At 42.9% G+C, this 27,506-nt stretch overlaps 1 protein-coding gene across 1 annotated transcript; it reads left to right on the forward strand.

Moving 5' to 3' along the window:
• The first annotated feature begins 176 nt into the window (after positions 1-176).
• On the forward strand, positions 177-26,529 carry eps8l1a (EPS8 signaling adaptor L1a). The gene is made up of 15 exons (XM_045715725.2): positions 177-312; positions 10,389-10,494; positions 10,578-10,636; positions 10,978-11,110; positions 11,717-11,805; positions 14,653-14,727; positions 15,762-15,910; positions 16,496-16,640; positions 16,750-16,805; positions 19,322-19,430; positions 19,948-20,088; positions 20,854-20,986; positions 23,700-23,865; positions 24,484-24,616; positions 26,006-26,529. The coding sequence occupies exons 2-15, from the start codon at positions 10,389-10,391 to the stop codon at positions 26,090-26,092; spliced, it is 1,581 nt and encodes a 526-aa protein (XP_045571681.1). The 5' UTR covers positions 177-312; the 3' UTR covers positions 26,093-26,529.
• Positions 26,530-27,506: the final 977 nt, after the last annotated feature.

The following is a 27,506-nucleotide window of genomic DNA, read 5'->3' on the forward strand; positions in this document are numbered from 1 at the left end:
ACTAAGAGAACTGTGTCACAGAGAAAGTGTGTGTGAGTGTGTCTGTGTGTGTGTGTGTGTGTGTGTGCGTGTGTGTGTGTGTGTGTGTGTGAGAGAGAGAGAGAGAGAGAGAGAGAGAGAGAGAGAGAGAGAGAGAGAGAGAGAGAGAAACCAAGTGAGATTTGTGGAGAGAGGAAGGCTAGACTTGTTTTTCTCGTTCTTGCATATCTCCAGAAGGAGGGACCGACTGGTGTAAACAGAGCAAGATGTGACAGTAGACAGACAAGGCTGTTAGACTGGGCTGGAGGAATACACGCAGACACACACCACAAGGTACTGACAATTTGTATATGGATTATACCCTGTATGTGTGTGTGTGTGTGTGTGTGTGTGTGTGTGTGTGTGTGTGTGTGTGTGTGTGTGTGTGTGTGTGTGTGTGTGTGTGTGTGTGTGTGTGTGAAAGACGTGAAGACCATCATGAACAGTTTGGTGTGAGGTTAGACAGGACTGTCAGTCGTGTGTAGTTGTTGTGAATATAGACAGAGGGAGAGAGAGAGAGAGAGAGAGAGAGAGAGAGAGAGAGAGAGAGAGAGAGAGAGAGAGAGAGAGAGAGAGAGAGAGAGAGAGAGAGAGAGAGAGAGAGAGAGAGATGAGCAGAGTAAGGACCAGTTAAATCAGGGGTGTTAAACCCATTCCATGGAGGGCCTAGAGTCTACTGGTTTTTGGTTTTTCCTTTCAGTTAAGACCTAGACAACCAGGTGAGGGGAGTTCCTTACTAATTAGTGACCTTAATTCATCAACCAATTACAAGGGAGGAGCAAAAACACTGGGCCCTCCGTGGAATGAGTTTGACCTGTGAGTTAAGGTCAATACATTGTATGAGTTTGACCTGTGAGTTAAGGTCAATACATTGTTAAAAGGAGCAGGGTATCTTGACAGTGCCCTTTAGAGGCAGACTGTCTGATCAGAATTATAGAAACATATTTTGACACATGGCTTTCTTTAAAACACATTTTTTAAATCAGCTCTATGGATTTCAATAGAAGTCAATATCAGGAAAATAACTGCATATGTTCAGAAAATTCTATGGATTTGGTCTATGATGTCATTGCACTGAATCTGTCAGTGACCCACACACACAGACACAGACACGCACACACACACACACACACCACACACACACACACACACACACACACACACACACACACACACACACACACACACACACACACACACACACACACACACACACACACACACACACACACACGCACAGAGAGACACACACACACACGCACAGAGAGACACACACGCACACACACACACGCACAGAGAGACACACACACACACACATTGGAATGCTAAACAGCATTCTCACTGTCAGCTGAGGGAATGTGACAATGTGACGCACACCTCTGGCCTCTTCCTGTTTTTTGTTGTTGTATTTTTTTTACAATACAGGTAGTACAGGGATCTCCATCTTCCACCGTTTTCAGTTAATGAAACATGGTCTTCAATATGGACCACAATGAGTTAAATTAAGTGTATTACTGCTGGGCTGGAACGAAAACACGCACCCAGTAGCTCTTCAGGACTCTTCAGGACTCATTTCGCACAGCATGTTTGTACCAACTGATAATAGTGGCGCGGCGGTCTAAGGCACTGCATCTCAGTGCTAGAGGCGTCACTACAGACCCTGGTTCAATCCCGGGGTGTATCACGACCGGCCGTGATCGAGAGTCCCACAGGTCTACCCCGGATTTGGCCAGGGTAGACCGTCATTGTAAATAAGAATTTATTCTTAACTGGCTTGCCTAGTTAAATAAACGTTAAATAAATACAATAATAAAATAAAATACACTGCTGACCCCTGTTGGTGAAATCTGACTGGGCAGTTACACTGCTGTCCCCTGTTGGTGAAATCTGACTGGGCAGTTACACTGCTGCCCCCTGTTGGTGAAATCTGACTGGCAGTTACACTGCTGCCTCTTGTTGGTGAAATCTGACTGGGCAGTTACACTGCTGCCCCCTGTTGGTGAAATCTGACTGGGCAGTTACACTGCTGCCTCTTGTTGGTGAGATCTGACTGGGTAGTTACACTGCTGCCCCCTGTTGGTGAGATCTGACTGGGCAGTTACACTGCTGCCCCCTGTTGGTGAAATCTGACTGGCAGTTACACTGCTGCCTCTTGTTGGTGAAATCTGACTGGGCAGTTACACTGCTGCCCCCTGTTGGTGAAATCTGACTGGGCAGTTACACTGCTGCCCCCTGTTGGTGAAATCTAACTGGGCAGTTACACTGCTGCCTCTTGTTGGTGAAATCTGACTGGGCAGTTACACTGCTGCCTCTTGTTGGTGAAATCTGACTGGGCAGTTACACTGCTGCCCCCTGTTGGTGAAATCCCCCCTCGTGGTTGTACTGTATCTTCTGAACCACATGGTGATTGTCTATGGTTGTACTGTACCTTCTGAATCACATGGTGGTAGTCTATGGAGGTACTGTCTTCTGAATCACATGGTGGTAGTCTATGGAGGTACTGTCTTCTGAATCACATGGTGGTAGTCTATGGTTGTACTGTACCTTCTGAACCACATGGTGGTAGTCTATGGTTGTACTGTACCGTCTGAATCACATGGTGGTAGTCTATGGTTGTACTGTACCTTCTGAATCACATGGTGGTAGTCTATGGTTGTACTGTCTTCTGAACCACATGGTGGTAGTCTATGGAGGTACTGTCTTCTGAATCACATGGTGGTAGTCTATGGTTGTACTGTACCTTCTGAATCACATGGTGGTAGTCTATGGTTGTACTGTACCTTCTGAATCACATGGTGGTAGTCTATGGTTGTACTGTCTTCTGAACCACATGGTGGTAGTCTATGGTTGTACTGTCTTCTGAACCACATGGTGGTAGTCTATGGTTGTACTGTCTTCTGAATCACATGGTGGTAGTCTATGGTTGTACTGTACCTTCTGAATCACATGGTGGTAGTCTATGGTTGTACTGTCTTCTGAATCACATGGTGGTAGTCTATGGTTGTACTGTACCTTCTGAACCACATGGTGGTAGTCTATGGTTGTACTGTATCTTCTGAATCACATGGTGGTAGTCTATGGTTGTACTGTCTTCTGAATCACATGGTGGTAGTCTATGGTTGTACTGTACCTTCTGAATCACATGGTGGTAGTCTATGGTTGTACTGTACCTTCTGAATCACATGGTGGTAGTCTATGGTTGTACTGTCTTCTGAACACCATGGTGGTAGTCTATGGTTGTACTGTCTTCTGAATCACATGGTGGTAGTCTATGGAGGTACTGTACCTTCTGAACCACATGGTGGTAGTCTATGGTTGTACTGTACCTTCTGAATCACATGGTGGTAGTCTATGGAGGTACTGTCTTCTGAATCACATGGTGGTAGTCTATGGTTGTACTGTCTTCTGAACCACATGGTGGTAGTCTATGGTTGTACTGTACCTTCTGAATCACATGGTGGTAGTCTATGGTTGTACTGTACCTTCTGAATCACATGGTGGTAGTCTATGGAGGTACTGTCTTCTGAATCACATGGTGGTAGTCTATGGTTGTACTGTACCTTCTGAATCACATGGTGGTAGTCTATGGTTGTACTGTACCTTCTGAATCACATGGTGGTAGTCTATGGTTGTACTGTACCTTCTGAATCACATGGTGGTAGTCTATGGTTGTACTGTACCTTCTGAACCACATGGTGGTAGTCTATGGTTGTACTGTACCTTCTGAATCACATGGTGGTATTCTATGGTTGTACTGTACCTTCTGAATCACATGGTGGTAGTCTATGGAGGTACTGTACCTTCTGAACCACATGGTGGTAGTCTATGGTTGTACTGTACCTTCTGAATCACATGGTGGTATTCTATGGTTGTACTGTACCTTCTGAATCACATGGTGGTAGTCTATGGTTGTACTGTACCTTCTGAACCACATGGTGGTAGTCTATGGTTGTACTGTACCTTCTGAATCACATGGTGGTATTCTATGGTTGTACTGTACCTTCTGAATCACATGGTGGTAGTCTATGGTTGTACTGTACCTTCTGAATCACATGGTGGTAGTCTATGGTTGTACTGTACCTTCTGAATCACATGGTGGTAGTCTATGGAGGTACTGTCTTCTGAATCACATGGTGGTAGTCTATGGAGGTACTGTCTTCTGAATCACATGGTGGTAGTCTATGGTTGTACTGTACCTTCTGAATCACATGGTGGTAGTCTATGGTTGTACTGTACCTTCTGAATCACATGGTGGTAGTCTATGGAGGTACTGTCTTCTGAATCACATGGTGGTAGTCTATGGTTGTACTGTACCTTCTGAACCACATGGTGGTAGTCTATGGAGGTACTGTACCTTCTGAACCACATGGTGGTAGTCTATGGTTGTACTGTACCTTCTGAATCACATGGTGGTATTCTATGGTTGTACTGTACCTTCTGAATCACATGGTGATTGTCTATGGTTGTACTGTACCTTCTGAATCACATGGTGGTAGTCTATGGTTGTACTGTACCTTCTGAATCACATGGTGGTAGTCTATGGAGGTACTGTCTTCTGAATCACATGGTGGTAGTCTATGGTTGTACTGTACCTTCTGACTCACATGGTGGTAGTCTATGGTTGTACTGTACCTTCTGAACCACATGGTGGTAGTCTATGGTTGTACTGTAACTTCTGAATCACATGGTGGTAGTCTATGTTTGTACTGCACCTTCTGAATCACATGGTGGTAGTCTATGGTTGTACTGCACCTTCTGAATCACATGGTGGTAGTCTATGGTTGTACTGTACCTTCTGAACCACATGGTGGTAGTCTATGGTTGTACTGTACCTTCTGAACCACATGGTGGTAGTCTATGGAGGTACTGTCTTTTGAACCACATGGTGGTAGTCTATGGTTGTACTGTACCTTCTGAATCACATGGTGGTAGTCTATGGTTGTACTGTACCTTCTGAATCACATGGTGGTAGTCTATGGTTGTACTGTACCTTCTGAACCACATGGTGGTAGTCTATGGTTGTACTGTACCTTCTGAATCACATGGTGGTAGTCTATGGTTGTACTGTACCTTCTGAACCACATGGTGGTAGTCTATGGTTGTACTGTCTTCTGAATCACATGGTGGTAGTCTATGGTTGTACTGTCTTCTGAATCACATGGTGGTAGTCTATGGTTGTACTGTCTTCTGAATCACATGGTGGTAGTCTATGGTTGTACTGTCTTCTGAATCACATGGTGGTAGTCTATGGTTGTACTGTACCTTCTGAATCACATGGTGGTAGTCTATGGAGGTACTGTCTTCTGAATCACATGGTGGTAGTCTATGGTTGTACTGTACCTTCTGAACCACATGGTGGTAGTCTATGGTTGTACTGTACCTTCTGAATCACATGGTGGTAGTCTATGGAGGTACTGTACCTTCTGAATCACATGGTGGTAGTCTATGGTTGTACTGTCTTCTGAACCACATGGTGGTAGTCTATGGTTGTACTGTACCTTCTGAATCACATGGTGGTAGTCTATGGAGGTACTGTCTTCTGAATCAAATGGTGGTAGTCTATGGTTGTACTGTACCTTCTGAATCACATGGTGGTAGTCTATGGTTGTACTGTACCTTCTGAACCACATGGTGGTAGTCTATGGTTGTACTGTACCTTCTGAATCACATGGTGGTAGTCTATGGTTGTACTGTCTTCTGAACCACATGGTGGTAGTCTATGGTTGTACTGTCTTCTGAACCACATGGTGGTAGTCTATGGAGGTACTGTCTTCTGAACCACATGGTGGTAGTCTATGGTTGTACTGTACCTTCTGAACCACATGGTGGTAGTCTATGGTTGTACTGTACCTTCTGAATCACATGGTGGTAGTCTATGGAGGTACTGTCTTCTGAATCACATGGTGGTAGTCTATGGTTGTACTGTACCTTCTGAATCACATGGTGGTAGTCTATGGAGGTACTGTCTTTTGAACCACATGGTGGTAGTCTATGGTTGTACTGTACCTTCTGAATCACATGGTGGTAGTCTATGGAGGTACTGTCTTCTGAACCACATGGTGGTAGTCTATGGAGGTACTGTCTTCTGAACCACATGGTGGTAGTCTATGGTTGTACTGTCTTCTGAATCACATGGTGGTAGTCTATGGTTGTACTGTACCTTCTGAACCACATGGTGGTAGTCTATGGTTGTACTGTACCTTCTGAATCACATGGTGGTAGTCTATGGTTGTACTGTACCTTCTGAACCACATGGTGGTAGTCTATGGTTGTACTGTACCTTCTGAATCACATGGTGGTAGTCTATGGTTGTACTGCACCTTCTGAATCACATGGTGGTAGTCTATGGAGGTACTGTCTTCTGAATCACATGGTGGTAGTCTATGGAGGTACTGTCTTTTGAACCACATGGTGGTAGTCTATGGTTGTACTGTACCTTCTGAACCACATGGTGGTAGTCTATGGTTGTACTGTACCTTCTGAATCACATGGTGGTAGTCTATGGAGGTACTGTCTTTTGAACCACATGGTGGTAGTCTATGGTTGTACTGTACCTTCTGAATCACATGGTGGTAGTCTATGGTTGTACTGTACCTTCTGAATCACATGGTGGTAGTCTATGGAGGTACTGTCTTCTGAACCACATGGTGGTAGTCTATGGTTGTACTGTCTTCTGAATCACATGGTGGTAGTCTATGGTTGTACTGTCTTCTGAACCACATGGTGGTAGTCTATGGTTGTACTGTCTTCTGAATCACATGGTGGTAGTCTATGGAGGTACTGTCTTCTGAACCACATGGTGGTAGTCTATGGTTGTACTGTCTTCTGAATCACATGGTGGTAGTCTATGGATGTACTGTCTTCTGAATCACATGGTGGTAGTCTATGGTTGTACTGTACCTTCTGAACCACATGGTGGTAGTCTATGGTTGTACTGTACCTTCTGAACCACATGGTGGTAGTCTATGGAGGTACTGTCTTCTGAATCACATGGTGGTAGTCTATGGTTGTACTGTACCTTCTGAATCACATGGTGGTAGTCTATGGTTGTACTGTACCTTCTGAATCACATGGTGGTAGTCTATGGTTGTACTGTACCTTCTGAATCACATGGTGGTAGTCTATGGTTGTACTGTACCTTCTGAACCACATGGTGGTAGTCTATGGTTGTACTGTCTTCTGAATCACATGGTGGTAGTCTATGGTTGTACTGTACCTTCTGAATCACATGGTGGTAGTCTATGGTTGTACTGTACCTTCTGAACCACATGGTGGTAGTCTATGGTTGTACCACATGGTGGTTGTCTATGTCAAAGCTTGCTAGTGAGAGCTTCCCTCTCCTGTTTGGTTATGGCACGGTCGCAGTGCTGATGTTTGCATAAAGTTGGGAATAATTTTTGGGGTTGTGAGTTCTAGTCGCCGAAGGTTAATGTCAAATGCGCTACAACCTGCCTCGGATTGAATCTCTGTCCTAATCGAAATCCTAGTCCCTACCTCTTGAAAAAATCTCTGTCCTAATCTAAATCCTAGTCCCTACCTGTTGATTGAATCTCTGTCCTAATCTAAATCCTAGTCCCTAACTCTTGATTGAATCTCTCTCCTAATCTAAATCCTAGTCCCTACCTGTTGATTTAATCTCTGTCCTAATCTAAATCCTAAACCCTAACTCCTGATTGAATCTCTGTCCTAATCTAAATCCTAGTCCCTACCTGTTGATTGAATCTCTGTCCTAATCTAAATCCTAGTCCCTAACTCTTGATTGAATCTCTGTCCTAATCTAAATCCTAGTCCCTACCCGTTGATTTAATCTCTGTCCTAATCTAAATCCTAAACCCTAACTCCTGATTGAATCTCTGTCCTAATCTAAATCCTAGTCCCTACCTGTTGATTTAATCTCTGTCCTAATCTAAATCCTAGTCCCTAACTCTTGATTGAATCTCTGTCCTAATCTAAATCCTAGTCCCTACCTGTTGATTGAATCTCTGTCCTAATTTAAATCCTAAACCCTAACTCCTGATTGAATCTCTGTCCTAATCTAAATCCTAGTCCCTACCTGTTGATTGAATCTCTGTCCTAATCTAAATCCTAGTCCCTAACTCCTGATTGAATCTCTGTCCTAATCTAAATTCTAGTCCCTACCTGTTGATTGAATCTCTGTCCTAATCTAAATCCTAAACCCTAACTCCTGATTGAATCTCTGTCCTAATCTAAATCCTAGTCCCTACCTGTTGATTGAATCTCTGTCCTAATCTAAATCCTAGTCCCTAACTCTTGATTGAATCTCTCTCCTAATCTAAATCCTAGTCCCTACCTGTTGATTTAATCTCTGTCCTAATCTAAATCCTAAACCCTAACTCCTGATTGAATCTCTGTCCTAATCTAAATCCTAGTCCCTACCTGTTGATTGAATCTCTGTCCTAATCTAAATCCTAGTCCCTAACTCTTGATTGAATCTCTGTCCTAATCTAAATCCTAGTCCCTACCCGTTGATTTAATCTCTGTCCTAATCTAAATCCTAAACCCTAACTCCTGATTGAATCTCTGTCCTAATCTAAATCCTAGTCCCTACCTGTTGATTTAATCTCTGTCCTAATCTAAATCCTAAACCCTAACTCCTGATTGAATCTCTGTCCTAATCTAAATCCTAGTCCCTACCTGTTGATTGAATCTCTGTCCTAATCTAAATCCTAGTCCCTAACTCTTGATTGAATCTCTCTCCTAATCTAAATCCTAGTCCCTACCTGTTGATTTAATCTCTGTCCTAATCTAAATCCTAAACCCTAACTCCTGATTGAATCTCTGTCCTAATCTAAATCCTAGTCCCTACCTGTTGATTGAATCTCTGTCCTAATCTAAATCCTAGTCCCTAACTCTTGATTGAATCTCTCTCCTAATCTAAATCCTAGTCCCTACCTGTTGATTTAATCTCTGTCCTAATCTAAATCCTAAACCCTAACTCCTGATTGAATCTCTGTCCTAATCTAAATCCTAGTCCCTACCTGTTGATTTAATCTCTGTCCTAATCTAAATCCTAGTCCCTACCTCTTGATTAAATCTCTGTCCTAATCTAAATCCCAATCCATACCTGTTGATTGAATCTTTGTCCTAATTGAAATCCTAGTCCCTACCTCTTGATTAAATCTCTGTCCTAATCTAAATCCTAGTCCCTACCTCTTGATTGAATCTCTGTCCTAATCTAAATCCTAGTCCCTACCTCTTGATTAAATCTCTGTCCTAATCTAAATCCTAGTCCCTACCTCTTGATTAAATCTCTGTCCTAATGTAAGTCCTAGTCCCTACCTGCTGATTGAATCTCTGTCCTAATCTAAATTCTAGACCCTACCTCTTGATTGATTCTCTGTCCTAATCGAAATCCTAATCCCTATCTGTTGATTGAATCTCTGTCCTAATCTAAATCCTAGTCCCTACCTCTTGATTGAATCTCTGCCCTAAATCTAAATCCTAGTCCATACCTGTTGATTGAATCTCTGTCCTAATCTAAATCCCAGTCCCTACCTCTTGATTAAATCTCTGTCTTAATTTAAGTCCAGTCCCTACCTCTTGATTAAATCTCTGTCCTAATTTAAATCATAGTCCCTACCTGTTGAGCCATTACAGATCTGAAGGAAGTGGATCAGTGTAGATCAGGGAAAGGTAACTGATGGGTGTGGGGCCACAAAAACCTGAACTCATCATGAGGGACCACAGTTGCTCTTAGGTCTGCCAACATCGATATATTATATGTTTTTAGTTAATTTCCTGCAATTCTGCATATTTTGCCATGGGGAGTAGATAAAATGTTTCAGTTTTAAAGCAAGTTTGCTGCATTTCTACACATTTTGCCATGGGGCAGAGAAAAGATTTTGCAATTGTATAACTCATTTCATGCAATTCTACTAATTTTGGCATGGGGCAGAGAGAAACATTAACAGCTAATTTCTTGCAATTCTACACATTTTGCCATAGGGTGCAGGCAAATCTTTGCCATTTTTAATATGATAACTGATGATCAATGGGCCCCACCCCGGTCGCTAATTCGACCATGCTGACTACAAGTTTAGATAGCTGGTCGCTAGACTCATTTAGTTATATGTAAAATTGCGCGACTAAGATCTCGGCAAAAACGTCAAAATTAACAGATTACTATTTTGAGGAAGTGTATTCTGGCTACAGCATCTCAAAATGGACAAACAGTACTATTGCTGCTTTTTTCTCGTTTTTCAAGCGAAAGTCTTTTAAGGAAGTATGCAAGCACACTTGCGCTAGCCGCCAGACGAACTGAAGCATGCTGACGTCTTAAGGAATATAACAAAAAGACTTGTTGATGGCATCACCATTACTCTCTCTCTCTCTCTCTCTCTCTCCCTCAGATGTCTGGGACCCCACCCCCAGTACGTCCTAGGAAGCCATCAGGTGTTAGAGTCATGCCCCATGATGGTCAACTTCCTTCCCATGGCTACGCAAAGGTGTTCAAAGGTGTGTGTATGTGTGCGCACTGTATGTGTGTGTGTGTGTGTGTGTGTTGTTTAAACTGACATCTATGTTATATCTCTTGTCAGTGAATGGGGCCAGTAGTGAGCCAAAACACACATCTCGAGGACATGCAGAGAGAGAGGTGGTATGTATCTGTATTTGTGTGTTCATACAGTATGTTTGCAACTGTGTGTGTGCATGTGTGTGAGTGTCTTTGTGTGTGTGTTTGTGTGTGTGTGTGTGTGTGTGCATGTGTGTGTGTCTTTGTGTGTGTGTGCATGTGTGTGCGCGCACATGTGTGTGTGCGTGTGTGTCTTTGTCTGTGTGTGCGTGTGTGCATGTGTGTGTCTTTGTGTGTGTGTGCGCGTATGTGTGTGTGTGTCTTTGTGTGTCTTTGTGTGTGTGCATGGCTGCTTGCAGAACATTCCTCTCACCAGACCACTGCATTGATGTGTCTGGTTTAGCTGGGATGTGTTCTTCCTTCAGGAGATCCTAAACCACTGTTTTGATGACGTGGAGCGCTTCATGGGCCGCCTGCAGCAGGCTGCTGAGGCTCAGAGCATCCTCAACCAGAGGAAAAGGAAGAGCAGAAAAAGCAAGAAGAAAGAGAAGCAGGATGGTGAGAGAGAGTGAGAGAGAGAGAGAGAGAGAGAGAGAGAGAGAGAGAGAGAGAGAGAGAGAGAGAGAGAGAGAGAGTTATTAAAGGTGGTAAACAGCTGGCGGTTGGGGCTGGAGAAATGTAACCACTCAACTCTCAAAAATAGATGAGACCAAAAATGAGAGCAAAATAATAGTTTTAACCATGTTTTTTTGTTGGTTATACCGTGTTTGTTTACAATTGCATTGTTTACAAACACTGGAGTAAATAAAACAACTTTATATTTTGGGTTCTGATGGAGTATGGCTCATGAGGCATTTATAAGTTATATTCTTCAAGAATCAATGGGCACATATCATTCATTTAAAAGTAAAAAATGCATGCAGCAATCGCAGGACCCAATCCAGTCACAGCACAAACAGGATGCTCTTCAATACAGTGTAGAGGTATACTTACTGTAGCATTGGCTAGTGGAACTGTAAAGTGGCACCTCAAGAAGCGATGAACCGGAGGAAGGGTCTAGTGAAATGAATAAAGTTGTGCATGTGTTCTGGGTACTATTCTTACATGTTAATTAATTGATGACTCCCCATCATAGTAGTTGATTGTTTTGTGTTTTGTGTGCAGATGATTTGCTGACCCTGAAAGCCTGCCCTCCACCTGAGGAGGAGTTTGTTGACATTTTTCAGAAAGTCAAGTACTCCTTCTGTCTGCTGGTGAGCCCATGTAGTGGAATAACAGAGCCATTTGATTCTGACTAATGTCCCTCTCTGTCACACAAAATCAATCTTTCGTATGTAAGGCTAATTTCTTTCTAATTTTCTCACCTCAGTATACTCCGGGGTCTGGTGTAGTGCTAACCTTCTCGACTCTGGACAACACATGTCCCCTTGGAGATGGGGTTCCAGCATCCTTAAATATTTTCTGCCCTGTCTATCTCCCAATCTGTTCCTACATCTGTCTGCCATCTGTCTATCTCCCAATCTGTTCCTACATCTGTCTACCCTCTGTCTATCTCCCAATATGTTCCTACATCTGTCTACCATCTGTCTATCTCCCAATCTGTTCCTACATCTGTCTACCATCTGTCTATCACCCAATCTGTTCCTACATCTGTCTGCCCTCTGTCTATCTCCCAATATGTTCCTACATCTGTCTACCCTCTGTCTATCTCCCAATATGTTCCTACATCTGTCTGCCCTCTGTCTATCTCCCAATATGTTCCTACATCTGTCTGCCCTCTGTCTATCTCCCAATATGTTCCTACATCTGTCTGCCCTCTGTCTATCTCCCAATCTGTTCCTACATCTGTCTGCCCTCTGTTTATCTCCCAATCTGTTCCTACATCTGTCTACCCTCTATCTCCCAATCTGTTCCTACATCTGTCTGCCCTCTATCTCCCAATCTGTTCCTACATCTGTCTACCCTCTATCTCCCAATCTGTTCCTACATCTGTCTGCCATCTGTTTATCACCCAATCTGTTCCTACATCTGTCTGCCCTCTGCCCATCTCCCAATCTGTTCCTACATCTGTCTGCCCTCTATCACCCAATATGTTCCTACATCTGTCTGCCATCTGTCTATCTCCCAATCTGTTCCTACATCTGTCTGCCCTCTATCACCCAATATGTTCCTACATCTGTCTGCCATCTGTCTATCACCCAATCTGTTCCTACATCTGTCTGCCCTCTGCCCATCTCCCAATCTCTTCCTACATCTGTCTGCCCTCTGTTTATCTCCCAATCTGTTCCTACATCTGTCTACCCTCTGTTTATCTCCCAATATTGTCCTACATCTGTCTACCCTCTTTTTATCTCCCAATATGTTCCTACATCTGTCTGCCCTCTATCTCCCAATCTGTTCCTACATCTGTCTGCCCTCTATCTCCCAATCTGTTCCTACATCTGTCTGCCCTCTATCACCCAATCTGTTCCTACATCTGTCTGCCCTCTATCTCCTAATCTGTTCCTACATCTGTCTGCCCTCTGTCTATCTCCCAATCTGTTCCTACATCTGTCTGCCATCTGTCTATCACCCAATCTCTTCCTACATCTGTCTGCCATCTGTCTATCTCCCAATATGTTCCTACATCTTTCTGTCCTCTGTTTATCTCCCAATATGTTCCTACATCTGTCTGCCCTCTGTTTATCTCCCAATATTGTCCTACATCTGTCTACCCTCTGTTTATCTCCCAATATGTTCTTACATCTGTCTGCCCTCTATCTCCCAATCTGTTCCTACATCTGTCTGCCCTCTATCACCCAATCTGTTCCTACATCTGTCTGCCCTCTATCTCCCAATCTGTTCCTACATCTGTCTGCCCTCTGTTTATCTCCCAATATGTTCCTACATCTGTCTGCCCCTGTCTATCTCCCAATATGTTCCTACATCTGTCTGCCCTCTATCTCCCAATCTGTTCCTACATCTGTCTGCCCTCTGATTATCTCCCAATATGTTCCTACATCTGTCTGCCCCTGTCTATCTCCCAATCTGTTCCTACATCTTTCTGTCCTCTGTTTATCTCCCAATATGTTCCTACATCTGTCTGCCCTCTGTTTATCTCCCAATATTGTCCTACATCTGTCTACCCTCTGTTTATCTCCCAATATGTTCTTACATCTGTCTGCCCTCTATCTCCCAATCTGTTCCTACATCTGTCTGCCCTCTATCACCCAATCTGTTCCTACATCTGTCTGCCCTCTATCTCCCAATCTGTTCCTACATCTGTCTGCCCTCTGTTTATCTCCCAATATGTTCCTACATCTGTCTGCCCCTGTCTATCTCCCAATATGTTCCTACATCTGTCTGCCATCTGTCTATCTCCCAATATGTTCCTACATCTGTCTGCCCTCTGATTATCTCCCAATATGTTCCTACATCTGTCTGCCCCTGTCTATCTCCCAATCTGTTCCTACATCTGTCTGCCCTCTGTCTATCTCCCAATATGTTCCTACATCTGTCTGCCATCTGTCTATCTCCCAATATGTTCCTACATCTGTCTGCCCTCTGATTATCTCCCAATATGTTCCTACATCTGTCTGCCCCTGTCTATCTCCCAATCTGTTCCTACATCTGTCTGCCCTCTGATTATCTCCCAATATGTTCCTACATCTGTCTGCCCCTGCCTATCTCCCAATCTGTTCCTACATCTGTCTGCCCTCTGATTATCTCCCAATATGTTCCTACATCTGTCTGCCCTCTGTCTATCTCCCAATATGTTCCTACATCTGTCTGCCCTCTATCTCCCAATATGTTCCTACATCTGTCTGCCCTCTGTCTATCTCCCAATATGTTCCTACATCTGTCTGCCCTCTGTCTATCTCCCAATATGTTCCTACATCTGTCCTATCATGTAATAAAAATACAGATTGGATCTCTGTTTTCTCTTAAAAAAAAGAAGCTCAGTACTTTCCTCCGTTTTACTATCTGTAGCTCAGTTAGTAGAGCATTAGCAACGGCAGGCTTCCATTCCCGGGACCACCCGTGCATCAAATATATGTAGCATGACTGTAAGTTGCTTTGGATAAATAGCATATATTATTATTATATTATTTTGCTTTCAGGACCGCCTGAAGTCGTCCATCACAGAGCCGTCTTCTGGGGAGCTGGTGCATCACGTCTTTATTCCCCTGGGCCTGGTATGTATTTACTAGCCTGGTTCCAGATATGGTCACTGGTCCCAGACCTGTCCACTGGCCCTGGTAGGTATGTACTAGACTGATCCCAGACCTGTCCACTGGTCCCAGACCTGTCCACTGGGCCTGGTAGGTATTTACTAGCCTGGTCCCAGATCTGTCCACTGGTCTTGGTAGGTATTTACTGGCCTGATCCCAGATCTGTGTGTTCTGTATAGCCAACTTCATTGGTCGCTGACAATGCAGTACCAACAGACCTGGGAATTAGGATACTGATACCAAAGATTTTTATAACTAACCCAAGATAGACCACAGCCTATTATTTCCAATGGGAACCAATGAATCATAGTGGGCAGAACAAGCAAGGAGGTGGGCAGAGCCTAACACGAGCTAGCGAGATCCTATTGGCTCATTCTAGCATGTATTTGCATATTTCCATTAGAGAACGCCTACTCTGTGAAGTGTGCATGTGCAATAACTCAATCCACCCTTGCACTCCTCCTAAACAACGCACATTTTAGAATCTTTGACAAACAGTAAAGTATACAAAACTTAGTCCACTCGGATATCTAACAAATTATAGTTTGGGAACAGAAAACTGTATAGGCAGTCAAATGTTTCAGCGATGAGAAAATTAGCAGAATGTCGGCCAAAATCTTCTCCCACTGGGCTTCCTCTCACTACCATATTTGGTAGTGAGTGGAAACGCCAAGCAGATGCTCACATTCATCCGGTGAAATATCTGGCTCATATCTGTGGTGATACTATATGATTGATTGTCTGTCTGTCTGTCTGTCTGTCTGTCTGTCTGTCTGTCTGTCTGTCTGTCTGTCTGTCTGTCTGTCTGTCTGTCTGTCTGTCTGTCTGTCTGTCTGTCTGTCTGTCTGTCTGTCTGTCTGTCTGTCTGTCTGTCTGTCTGTCTGTCTGTCTGTCTGTCTGTCTGTCTGTCCTTCCCAGGCGGACAGAGGTCGGGATGGATGCATCAGTGTTAAGTCTGAGATCAATTCATGTCTCTCTCTCTCTCTCTCTGGTCTCAGATGGTGAAGACTACTGGTGGGCCAGAGATGGGGGCGACTGTGGTCAGTCCAGCCCTGACCAGTGGTGCTGTGTCTCTACTGCAGAAGCACCTGACCGATGACGAAAAGGAGCTTTGGACCTCCCTAGGGCCTAACTGGACCTTACACTGGTAATATAATCATATATGCTATTTAGCTGACACCATTATCTAAACTGACTTACAGTCATTCGTGCATACATCTTACGTATGAGTGGTCACGGGAATCAAACCCACTATACTGGTGTTACAAGCACCATGCTCTACCAACTGAACTACAGGGGAAACTGTGTGTGTGTGTGTGTGTGTGTGTGTGTGTGTGTGTGTGTACTGCATATGATATCTGTGCTTATTGATGTACAGATGCCATATGTTAATTTGAGCCTGTTTCACACAGCAGGAAAATAATCCTGCAGCAACAGGAAATGTGAATTGTTGTGTGGATTATAGTTAATGGACATTTTTTGTAGGGTTTGATACATTTTCTCGTTAGTGCAAGTCTGACATTTAAAGTGGAAAATACACATTTTAGAAGCCTTTTTAGACCTTGAATACACTACATGTTTGTATTTCCTGCTGTGCAGGAAAATTCCTGCAACAACAGGATGATCAAATTAAGATACTGCATCTGTATGTTTGTGTGTAGTTCATATGCACATTGTCATCCATTGACAAGGCTCAAGACAAGTCCTGACCTTTGGCCTCTTTCTCTCCCAGCTCCCAGCTTGTTGAGTCTGTCCCTCCATACTCACCTGTCTTTCTGGATGGATGGCAGCCTAAGGCCTTTGACCCAGAAGGTCAACTTTGGGAGGACCCAATCAAGTCACAGCACAAACAGGACGCTCTTCAATACAGTGTAGAGGTATACTTACTTTACCATTGTCTAGTGGAAGTGTATGTCATCCTATTTAGATTGTAATTGATTCGATTTAATTATGTAATTATTGCTTCTTATTCCTTCCCTAATTTAGGACCCTCCTGATCAGGCTGAGGAAGGAGCCAGCTCAGTCCAGCACACTGATGAATCGTACGTTTCTGACATCCCCAATAACTGCTGTAATGCTTTTTGTTTACTGATTCACACAGTTCACGACATACACAGTTTCACCACTGTTTATGGCACCTTTCACCTTTCACTAAGCTTTATGATGGAGTGCTTGGATCCAATAACTTCCTGTGTCCATAAAACAGAGGGGTGTTTTTAAAAAAGTAATTACTTTTCTATTATTTATATATTTCATATATAATATATAACTTTATTAATAATAAATCATTAATATAGTAAAACAGTAAGTCATTAAAACTAGTTTCCATTACTACCATGTTATTAACTCTTTATTCCACGCTGTAATGAACAGTCCTACTGTTTTTCAAAACACCATCAATATTACAAAGAAACAACATCTGTGTGTGAGAGATGACAGGTAACACAAACTGATCACACAGTTAGATGACAGGTAACACAAACTGATCACACAGTTAGATGACAGGTAACACAAACTGATCACACAGTTAGATGACAGGTAACACAAACTGATCACACAGTTAGATGACAGGTAACACAAACTGATCACACAGTTAGATGACAGGTAACACAAACTGATCACACAGTTAGATGACAGGTAACACAAACTGATCACACAGTTAGATGACAGGTAACACAAACTGATCACACAGTTAGATGACAGGTAACACAAACTGATCACACAGTTAGATGACAGGTAACACAAACTGATCACACAGTTAGATGACAGGTAACACAAACTGATCACACAGTTAGATGACAGGTAACACAAACTGATCACACAGTTAGATGACAGGTAACACAAACTGATCACACAGTTAGATGACAGGTAACACAAACTGATCACACAGTTAGATGACAGGTAACACAAACTGATCACACAGTTAGATGACAGGTAACACAAACTGATCACACAGTTAGATGACAGGTAACACAAACTGATCACACAGTTAGATGACAGGTAACACAAACTGATCACACAGTTAGATGACAGGTAACACAAACTGATCACACAGTTAGATGACAGGTAACACAAACTGATCACACAGTTAAATGACAGGTAACACAAACTGATCACACAGTTAGATGACAGGTAACACAAACTGATCACACAGTTAAATGACAGGTAACACAAACTGATCACACAGTTAGATGACAGGTAACACAAACTGATCACACAGTTAGATGACAGGTAACACAAACTGATCACACAGTTAAATGACAGGTAACACAAACTGATCACACAGTTAGATGACAGGTAACACAAACTGATCACACAGTTAAATGACAGGTAACACAAACTGATCACACAGTTAAATGACAGGTAACACAAACTGATCACACAGTTAAATGACAGGTAACACAAACTGATCACACAGTTAGATGACAGGTAACACAAACTGATCACACAGTTAGATGACAGGTAACACAAACTGATCACACAGTTAAATGACAGGTAACACAAACTGATCACACAGTTAAATGACAGGTAACACAAACTGATCACACAGTTAGATGACAGGTAACACAAACTGATCACACAGTTAAATGACAGGTAACAAACTGATCACACAGTTAAATGACAGGTAACCCAAACTGATCACACAGTTAAATGACAGGTAACAAACTGATCACACAGTTAAATGACAGGTAACACAAACTGATCACACAGTTAAATGACAGGTAACACAAACTGATCACACAGTTAAATGACAGGTAACACAAACTGATCACACAGTTAAATGACAGCTAACACAAACTGATCACACAGTTAAATGACAGCTAACACAAACTGATCACACAGTTAAATGACAGGTAACACAAACTGATCACACAGTTAAATGACAGGTAACACAAACTGATCACACAGTTAAATGACAGGTAACACAAACTGATCACACAGTTAAATGACAGGTAACCCAAACTGATCACACAGTTAAATGACAGGTAACCCAAACTGATCACACAGTTAAATGACAGGTAACCCAAACTGATCACACAGTTAAATGACAGGTAACACAAACTGATCACACAGTAAAATGACAGGTAACAAACTGATCACACAGTTAAATGACAGGTAACCCAAACTGATCCCACAGTTAAATGACAGGTAACACAAACTGATCCCACAGTTAAATGACAGGTAACACAAACTGATCCCACAGTTAAATGACAGGTAACACAAACTGATCACACAGTTAAATGACAGGTAACACAAACTGGGACTGTCAACCTTCTAATCCAATACAGCTGAGAAGTTGGCGAGGAGATTGGATTTGAGGAATCAAGGAAATACAATTGAGATCGACCCTGCCGTCTGATGCAACTGAGATTGACCCTTTGGACTGTCTGATACAACTGAGATTGACCCTATGACTGTCTGATACAACTGAGATTGACCCTAGGACTGTCTGATACAACTGAGATTGACCCTAGGACTGTCTGATACAACTGAGATTGACCCTAGGACTGTCTGATACAACTGAGATTGACCCTAGGACTGTCTGTTTCTCCTCCAGAGATGGCAGTGAACTTCCACCTGAGGGCGAGAGGATGTTCAGCTGCAGCTACGGCTTTGTTGCCAGGAACAGCAGTGAACTCTCCGTGCTTCAGGGAGAAACTCTGGAGGTTTTTATTCTAGAATCTGTGTACTACATGACAACACATGACAATAACGTGACAATAACATGACAACATGACAATAATGTGTGAACTGCATGTTAAATACTGTCTGAGTGCCAAACAAGACCCTACTCCCTATATAGTGTGCTTCCTTTGACCAGAGCCCATAGGGTCTACTTGTGTTAATTTACAGAAGTTCACATGGATTGAATTATCCTGATTACTTAAAAAGTTCTCACAAATTAATTCCATTCAGTAAGCTTTATTGTCTTGATTCAGTATATCTAACATGGCCATGAACACATAGAGCTTTATTGTCTTGATTCAGTATATCTCACATGGCCATGAACACATAGAGATGTATTGTCTTGATTCAGTATATCTGACATGGCCATGAACACATAGAGCTTTATTGTCTTGATTCATTATATCTCACATTGCCATGAACACATTATTTATCAACAAGTAAATCTCAATTCCATATTATAAATAAAAATCCTAATTCAAATCTTCTCTCTTTCAGGTGATTGAGTCGTCAAAGCGTTGGTGGAAGTGCCGCAATAACTTTGACCAGATTGGGTTTGTTCCCTTCAACATTCTGGAGCCTCTGTCTGCCCTCAACAACAACCATAGGGATAGCCCAGTGGCACTCAGACAGTCCCAGGTAATGGCACACACACACACACACACACACACACACACACACACACACACACACACACACACACACACACACACACACACACACACACACACACACACACAAACACACACACGGTTGACACCGTTTCCACACTAATGGTGCCTCTTTACAATGATGTGATACAACTTTGATACAAAGTTCCCATTTGTTGTAGCAAACAAGTATCATGAAATACACACTTTGTGACTTGTCAGATAAATATCAGCAAGCTAGCTAGTGGCCTGCTTGGTTAGCTAGCTAGTGGTCTGCTTGGTTAGCTAGCTAGTGGTCTGCTTGGTTAGCTAGCTAGTGGTCTGCTTGGTTAGCTAGCTAGTGGTCTGCTTGGTTAGCTAGCTAGTGGTCTGCTTGGTTAACTAGCTAGTGGTCTGCTTGGTTAGCTAGCTAGTGGTCTGCTTGGTTAGCTAGCTAGTAGTCTGCTTGGTTAGCTAGCTAGTGGTTTGCTTGGTTAGCTAGCTAGCTGCTTGGCTAAACACAGAATGTCAGCACACTGTTTTCTGATTGGCTAAACGGATCCGTTTCGTCTTTAGCTAAGATTTGAGGTGTTGAATCTTGGAATCTACAGCAGACGACATGAGACGTTCTAAAACTACAACAGATCAAGCTAATTTCGTTTTTAAATGGCATAAAACCGTCTCCTCTCCGCTGTTGTATCTGAACTGGGCTTAATAGACGCATACTCACCGACTCATCTGAGTTACCCTGTATGTTCCTGTCTCTGTTTGACAGAAGGTGCCCTTCGCCCCTCCAAGGCACTTCTCCTACACCCCCTCCAGCCGAGAAGGGGCCAACTTCCCCGCCGTGCCCCGCCGTCCTCAAAGCATGTCCCCCTCCACCATGACAGGGGGCGACAGAGACAAAGGTAAGCCTGTGGATTGGTGGTCTACAGTGGTCAGTGTCACCACCCACCTCCAGGTACACATTCCTCCCTCTGACCGTTGACACACTTTCCTCCATGTATTTAAATAGTTTAGCCAATGAGGTTTCTGCATTATGATGCATTTACATGACACTACAACATTCTATGACAGCCATGTTAGCTCTTCATTTACACAACACTACAACATTCTATGACAGCCATGTTAGCTCTTCATTTACATGACACTACAACATTCTATGACAGCCATGTTAGCTCTTCATTTACATGACACTACAACATTCTATGACAGTCATGTTAGCTCTTCATTTACATGACACTACAACATTCTATGACAGCCATGTTAGCTCTTCATTTACATGACTCTACAACATTCTATGACAGCCATGTTAGCTCTTCATTTACATGACTCTACAACATTCTATGACAGCCATGTTAGATCTTCATTTACACAACACTACAACATTCTATTTCAGCCATGTTAGCTCTTCATTTACATGACTCTACAACATTCTATGACAGCCATGTTAGCTCTTCATTTACATGACTCTACAACATTCTATGACAGCCATGTTAGCTCTTCATAGCTCACTAACCCAATTCAACATGCTATACATGACTAATAAGCTGCTGCAGTAGTGAGGAGGCTGTACAGTGTAACACTAACTCTGCATAGAATGTAACTGCTGTTACAAAGATATGACTGTCTTATAGACATAATGTAACTGCTGTTACAAAGATATGACTGTCTTATCGACATAATGTAACTGAAATACTCATGACACATAAAAAGGTATCTAGTTAGCCTGGCTAACTGTAGTCTATACTAACTGGCTACTTAGCTAGCAATGATGATTATCTCATAAACAATATAAAGGTACCACATGACTTTATCCCCTGACAGACAGCATGTCAAAGACACCATGTACTGGTAATCCTCACTTGTTATATGCAGCACAAATACAGCTAAACATGGTGCAACTTGGAACTTGTCTTGATACTTCTAAGGAGAACTCACGAACTATCTGTTCTCTGTCTTCAACTCACTATTTATGTGCAGTTGAATAACGATTAATTATTTTTGAACGACCACTTTTACTGACTCGAGAGTCATGATTTTTTTTGTTGTGACTCGTTTATTTTAGTTGTTTGTTTGACCTGCTAGTACTGGTCACAATGAGTCCTACAGCAGGATTAATACCCGCTCCTCCGGGTCAGCAGCTCCAGAGATGTCCTCCGACCACCAACTAACTGTCTGTCATCATGTCCTCAGGGAAATAAATCATGAGCATAGAGAAGAAAAAGACATGTTTAGAACTGATCATTGATCGCATGGTGCAAAAATGAAGGCAAGTAATTGATTATTGAATGGTATGACGGACCTACCTCCGTAGAACCAAAACATACACAGCCTCTGCGCAACAAACCCGAACTGGAGAATGAATCGTTTAGGGGCTGCAGTTCACAAACCACATTGTGCTTATCACCCTCATGGCAGTCAAGCAATGCATTCCGCCATGAGTCGTTCTCAATCTAGTCCAAGAGTCATTCACTATCTAGTCCAAGAGTCGTTCACAATCTAGTCCGGTTGTGCTCACAACTTGACCTCGTTCAAATATATCAAGAATGTTTTTATTTGTATGTTTAGCAATCAATAAACATAGATGTTTTAAACCTTTGACATGTCTCAGTCACACAGCTCGAATAAGTCCCTTATGGTGAACAATATGTGAACGAAAGGCTTGTAGAATCATTACTTTTTTGAGTTTTCAGTTCATCGTTCGCCGGTAGAGGGTCCTTCATGCTCTGGGCAATACTGACTGAAATGAACAAAATGAGTCGAAAGATTAGTTCTTTTGACTGAACGAGCCTGAAAGATCAGAGTCAGTAAAAAAAGCCAAACTTTCCATCACTGCAACTCACTGGCTGGAGGCGGAACTTACAACTAACAGGTGGAAGAGAATGTCTCTGATTGGGTAGAAAGTTAGGGGTGATTGACTGATGAGCTGTCATGCATTCTAAATAAAGGGACAAACTAGGTGTGTATAGAGAAATACTAAATCTGAATGTGTGGCTGTTTTAACAATCCTATTCCCTATATAGTGCACTACTCTTTTTTTTACAATTCAATACCAGAAATAGTGCACTATATAGGGACTATGGTGCCATTTGGGATTCAGCATAGCACTACTCTTATCAGGCACTATGTGTTTTCTGTTCATAGCACTGCAGACTGGCTGGCTACTTCTAAAGGTTTAGTGGTTGTGTTATACCTGCATGTTCTGTATGATGTTGCTAAGCCTCCTGATAATATCCAACCACTCTAGATACCTCTGGATAAAATGGGTTAAATGACTACAATATAGTTAATGTAATGTCTAACCCTAAAGCTGTGGAGTCCAAGTCAATGTAGTCAATGTAATATCTAACCCTAAAGCTGTGTAGTCCCAGTCAATGTAGTCAATGTAATGTCTAACCCTAAAGCTGTGTAGTCCAAGTCAATGTAGTCAATGTGTGTGTGTGTGCGTGTGCGTGTGCTTGTGTGTGTGTGCGTGTGCGTGTGTGTGTGTGTGTGTGTAGTTGTGTGTGTGTGATAGAGTACATGTTTATAAGTGAGAACATGCTTGTAACAGTGTGTGTATACAGTATGTGCACATTCTTAACTGACATTAAATGTGTGTGTGACCCCTGTACACAGGCTTTATGGTGAACGATGAGCTCCTCCAGCGGCTGGCCAACGGCAGGGCGGGCTCCATCCGTCCCCTAGTGATCCCCCGCACCACAGACACCTCGGCCCCCCTGGACTACCACTCCCCTCCTGCTGAGGTAGAGGACTGGCTGAGAGGGAAGGGCTTCACTGAGCCGTGAGTGGGTGTAGTGGAGCTAGTTCAGTCAACTACAGTATACTTGATATACACCATACTTCTGTCACACGTTTATCCTTTCTAGCATGGCCATAATGAAAACCACCTTACCTTACTCTGCCCTATATCTCTCTCTATTCATGACAGTAACACTTCTGACCACCTTACTGTCCCATATCTCTCTCTCTCTATTCAGGACAGTAACACTTCTGACCACCTTACTCTGCCCTATCTCTCTCTCTATTCAGGATAGTAACACTTCTGACCACCTTACTGTCCCCTATCTCTCTCTCCATTCAGGACAGTAACACTTCTGACCACCTTACTCTGCCCTATCTCTCTCTCCATTCAGGACAGTAACACTTCTGACCACCTTACTCTGCCCTATCTCTCTCTCCATTCAGGACAGTAACACTTCTGACCACCTTACTCTGCCCTATCTCTCTCTCCATTCAGGACAGTAACACTTCTGACCACCTTACTGTCCCATATCTCTCTCTCTCCATTCAGGACAGTAACACTTCTGACCACCTTACTTTTCCCTATCTCTCTCTCTCTCCATTCAGGACAGTAACACTTCTGACCACCTTACTCTGCCATATCTCTCTCTCCATTCAGGACAGTAGCACTGCTGGGGAGACTCACTGGTGCTGAGCTCTTTGCCCTGAGTAAAGAGGACCTGCGTATGTTTTCACCAGAAGAGGGTGCCAGAGTGTACAGCCAGATGATGGTGCAGAAGGCTTTACTGGAGGTACAAGCAACTCTATTGACTGGTTACACCATTGACTGGCAACCCCATTGACTGACAACCACATTGACTGGAAACCCTATTGACTGACAACCCCATTGACTGGCAGCCCCATTGACTGGCAACCCCATTCTCATCACAACTCTTATAGAGTTGTATCAAAACACATCACTTCCTCAGTACTCCTCTTATTTCTCCTTTCCCTCTGTCTTCCTTCTCTTTTGGTTGACACAACTCTCACATTATAGATCCTTGGTTCCCATTCTTCTCTTCTGGTTGACACAACTCTCACATTATAGATAGAGAAAAAGCATGGGAACCAAGGATCTCTCTCCTCTTCCCTCCCTCCTTTTCGCCCCATCTCCTAATTCCTATTCAGTGTGACTGGGAGTCTCTGGGAGTTTCTGGGTGTAGATGAATTAATACTTCTAATGATGGACTGGTGTTAGATGTGTAACACATGAATCTCATACAATATATTGTTGGATGGACAAGGTTGTAAAATGTCAAGTTATGTTAAAAGGACTATACTTCCTGTTTAATTTAATGAAGGGAGTGAAGTGAGTCATTTTCCATTTTGGAATCTAACCAATATATTGTAGAACCTTAATCCAACACCTAGAGACTTCCTCAAGAGGGTCAGACCTCTTGGTGTAATGGTTAGGGTGTTAGCTTGACAGTCACTGGACCAGGGTTTGAGTCCTGGTATGGGCTACACCTGAATTTGCTACACTGTGGCCAGGACTACATGTCAGAAGGGGGATGACTCAAGGAAGGCACCTCCATCGGAGAGGTGTGTACACATGAGGGACTTGGTAAAGAGAAGCGTGCGGATACACTCTCCAGAAGGAAGGGGGTAATGACCGTTACGCCAAGAGGTCTGAACCTCTTGACGAGGTTGCTAGGTGTTGGCTGGACTTGGGTTGGAGTCCCAGTCTGGGCTACCCCCTAAATTCCCTACAATATCATAGCACATACTGTCTCACTGGAAGTGAGAGTAGTACATTCACATTTTATAATTTGACCAACCAGTAGTGACTTGACCTTTTCATTACTGTGCTTTGCTACAGACAAGAGGCTAACGTTAGCAAATAACTCTACTAGCTCCCTAGCGTCAGCAAAGTAACTCTACTAGCTTCTTAACGTTAGCAAAGTAACTACTAGCTCCCTAACATTAGCAAAGTAACTCTACTAGCTTCTTAACGGTAGCAAAGTAACTACTAGCTCCCTAACGTTAGCAAAGTAACTCTACTAGCTCCTTAACATCAGCAAAGTAACTACTAGCTCCCTAACATTAGCAAAGTAACTCTACTAGCTCCTTAACATCAGCAAAGTAACTACTAGCTCCTTAACAGACTGTATTTCTTCCTTTCTTTCTCTCATTTCTATTAGGATGTCCGCAAATCTACAGAGCTGGAGACAATGATGGAGAAACAGAAGCAGAAAGCGGACTTCCAGCTGGAGAGCAGGAGGCTGTGACCAAGAACAAGCTATACACATGTATATCACTGATACTGATACACAGATATCACTGGTTGATGGACGCAAACACAATAACATCACTGTCACTGATTAAGAGGACACACACACTCACTAACATTGTCTGTATGGAGACTCTGATACAGACATTTCACTTTTAAAGGGTTCACCCAAACTATAAAATGACTTGGTTTTCTTAAGGCGTCCGCATGCTTCCCAGCCGAAACAGTTCAGAAGAGTTTGTGCATATATTATGATGACATTTTGTGACATTGTTGTTTGTTTTGGACTTTGGTGAGGTTTTTTTTGGCTGTTCAGGCACAACATTTTTCTTGATGCAAGCAGAAGTCTCCAGCCGAAGACTATGCCCCTTCGTTTGTGATTGGTCAACAGTAGGGATTCTTCAATAAAGTCCGTTGTCATTCAACGAGAGATGACTCATTTTCATGCAAGAGTTTTCATTATGAAATACTGCACCAAACATCTTAGTTAGATGGACAATTGCACGACTACGATCTCCTCTGAAAAAATGTCAAAATGAATGACAGATTTCTTGAGTTACAGTATCTTTGAACAAATCTGACTATTTTGAGGAAGTGTATACTGGTTACAGCGTCTCAAAATGGACAAATAGTACTGTTGCCAATTTTTTTGTTCAGTTCGGCTAGCCGAGTTCAGCTAGGCGCCAGCCAAACTGAAGCCTGCTAACGCCTTTACCCTGTAAGCAGTCTATCATGTTTTAGGAGTAGACCCAGAAGCAGACAGTGTCGAAGTAACACAAGTTTTTTACTAGAACAGGGGGCAGGCAAAACGACAGATCAAGGGCAGGCGGGGGTCATTAATCCAGATCAGAATCCCTAAGGTACAGAACAGCAGGCAGTCTCGGGGTCAGGGCAGGCAGAGGTCAATAATCCAGTGTGGTGTGACAAGGTACAGAATGGCAGGCTCAGGGTAGGGGCAGGCAGAAAGGTCACAAACAGGGAAATCTAAAAAACAGGAACAAGACAGGAGCAAGGGGAAACTGCTGGTAAGTTTGATGAACAAAGCAAACTGGCAACAGACAAACAGAGAACACTGGTATAAATACACTGGGGATAATGGGGAAGATGGGCGACACCTGGAGAGGGGTGGAGACAAGCACATAGACAGGTGATACAGATCAGGGTATGACACTTCTAGGTTATATGTTAATGTTGTACATTTCCCCTGCTGCTGTTTGACCTGGTTAGGGTTAGACAGGATGACTTCTAGGTTATATGTTAATGTTGCACATTTCCCCAAATTAGGAGGGAATAAGTAGGACATCTGGGAATCCTCCAAGTAGGATTTCTGTAAAATCTGGGAATTTGGGTAAAGTTACCATAATTTTGCAACCCTTTTCGGTAACAGGTAGCCTATCGGTTAGGAGCATTGG

Source organism: Salmo salar, chromosome 03 (assembly GCF_965601325.2).
Source record: "Salmo salar chromosome 03, fSalSal1, whole genome shotgun sequence".
Taxonomy (NCBI): domain Eukaryota; kingdom Metazoa; phylum Chordata; class Actinopteri; order Salmoniformes; family Salmonidae; genus Salmo; species Salmo salar.

Excerpts from the sequence above, each read along its gene's own strand:
- eps8l1a (XM_045715725.2), top strand. The coding sequence starts at position 10,389 with ATGTCTGGGACCCCACCCCCAGTACGTCCTAGGAAGCCATCAGGTGTT. Across the intron at positions 10,495-10,577 it reads CTACGCAAAGGTGTTCAAAG|TGAATGGGGCCAGTAGTGAG; the intron begins GTGTGTGTATGT and ends ATCTCTTGTCAG. Across the intron at positions 16,641-16,749 it reads CTCTTCAATACAGTGTAGAG|GACCCTCCTGATCAGGCTGA; the intron begins GTATACTTACTT and ends TCCCTAATTTAG.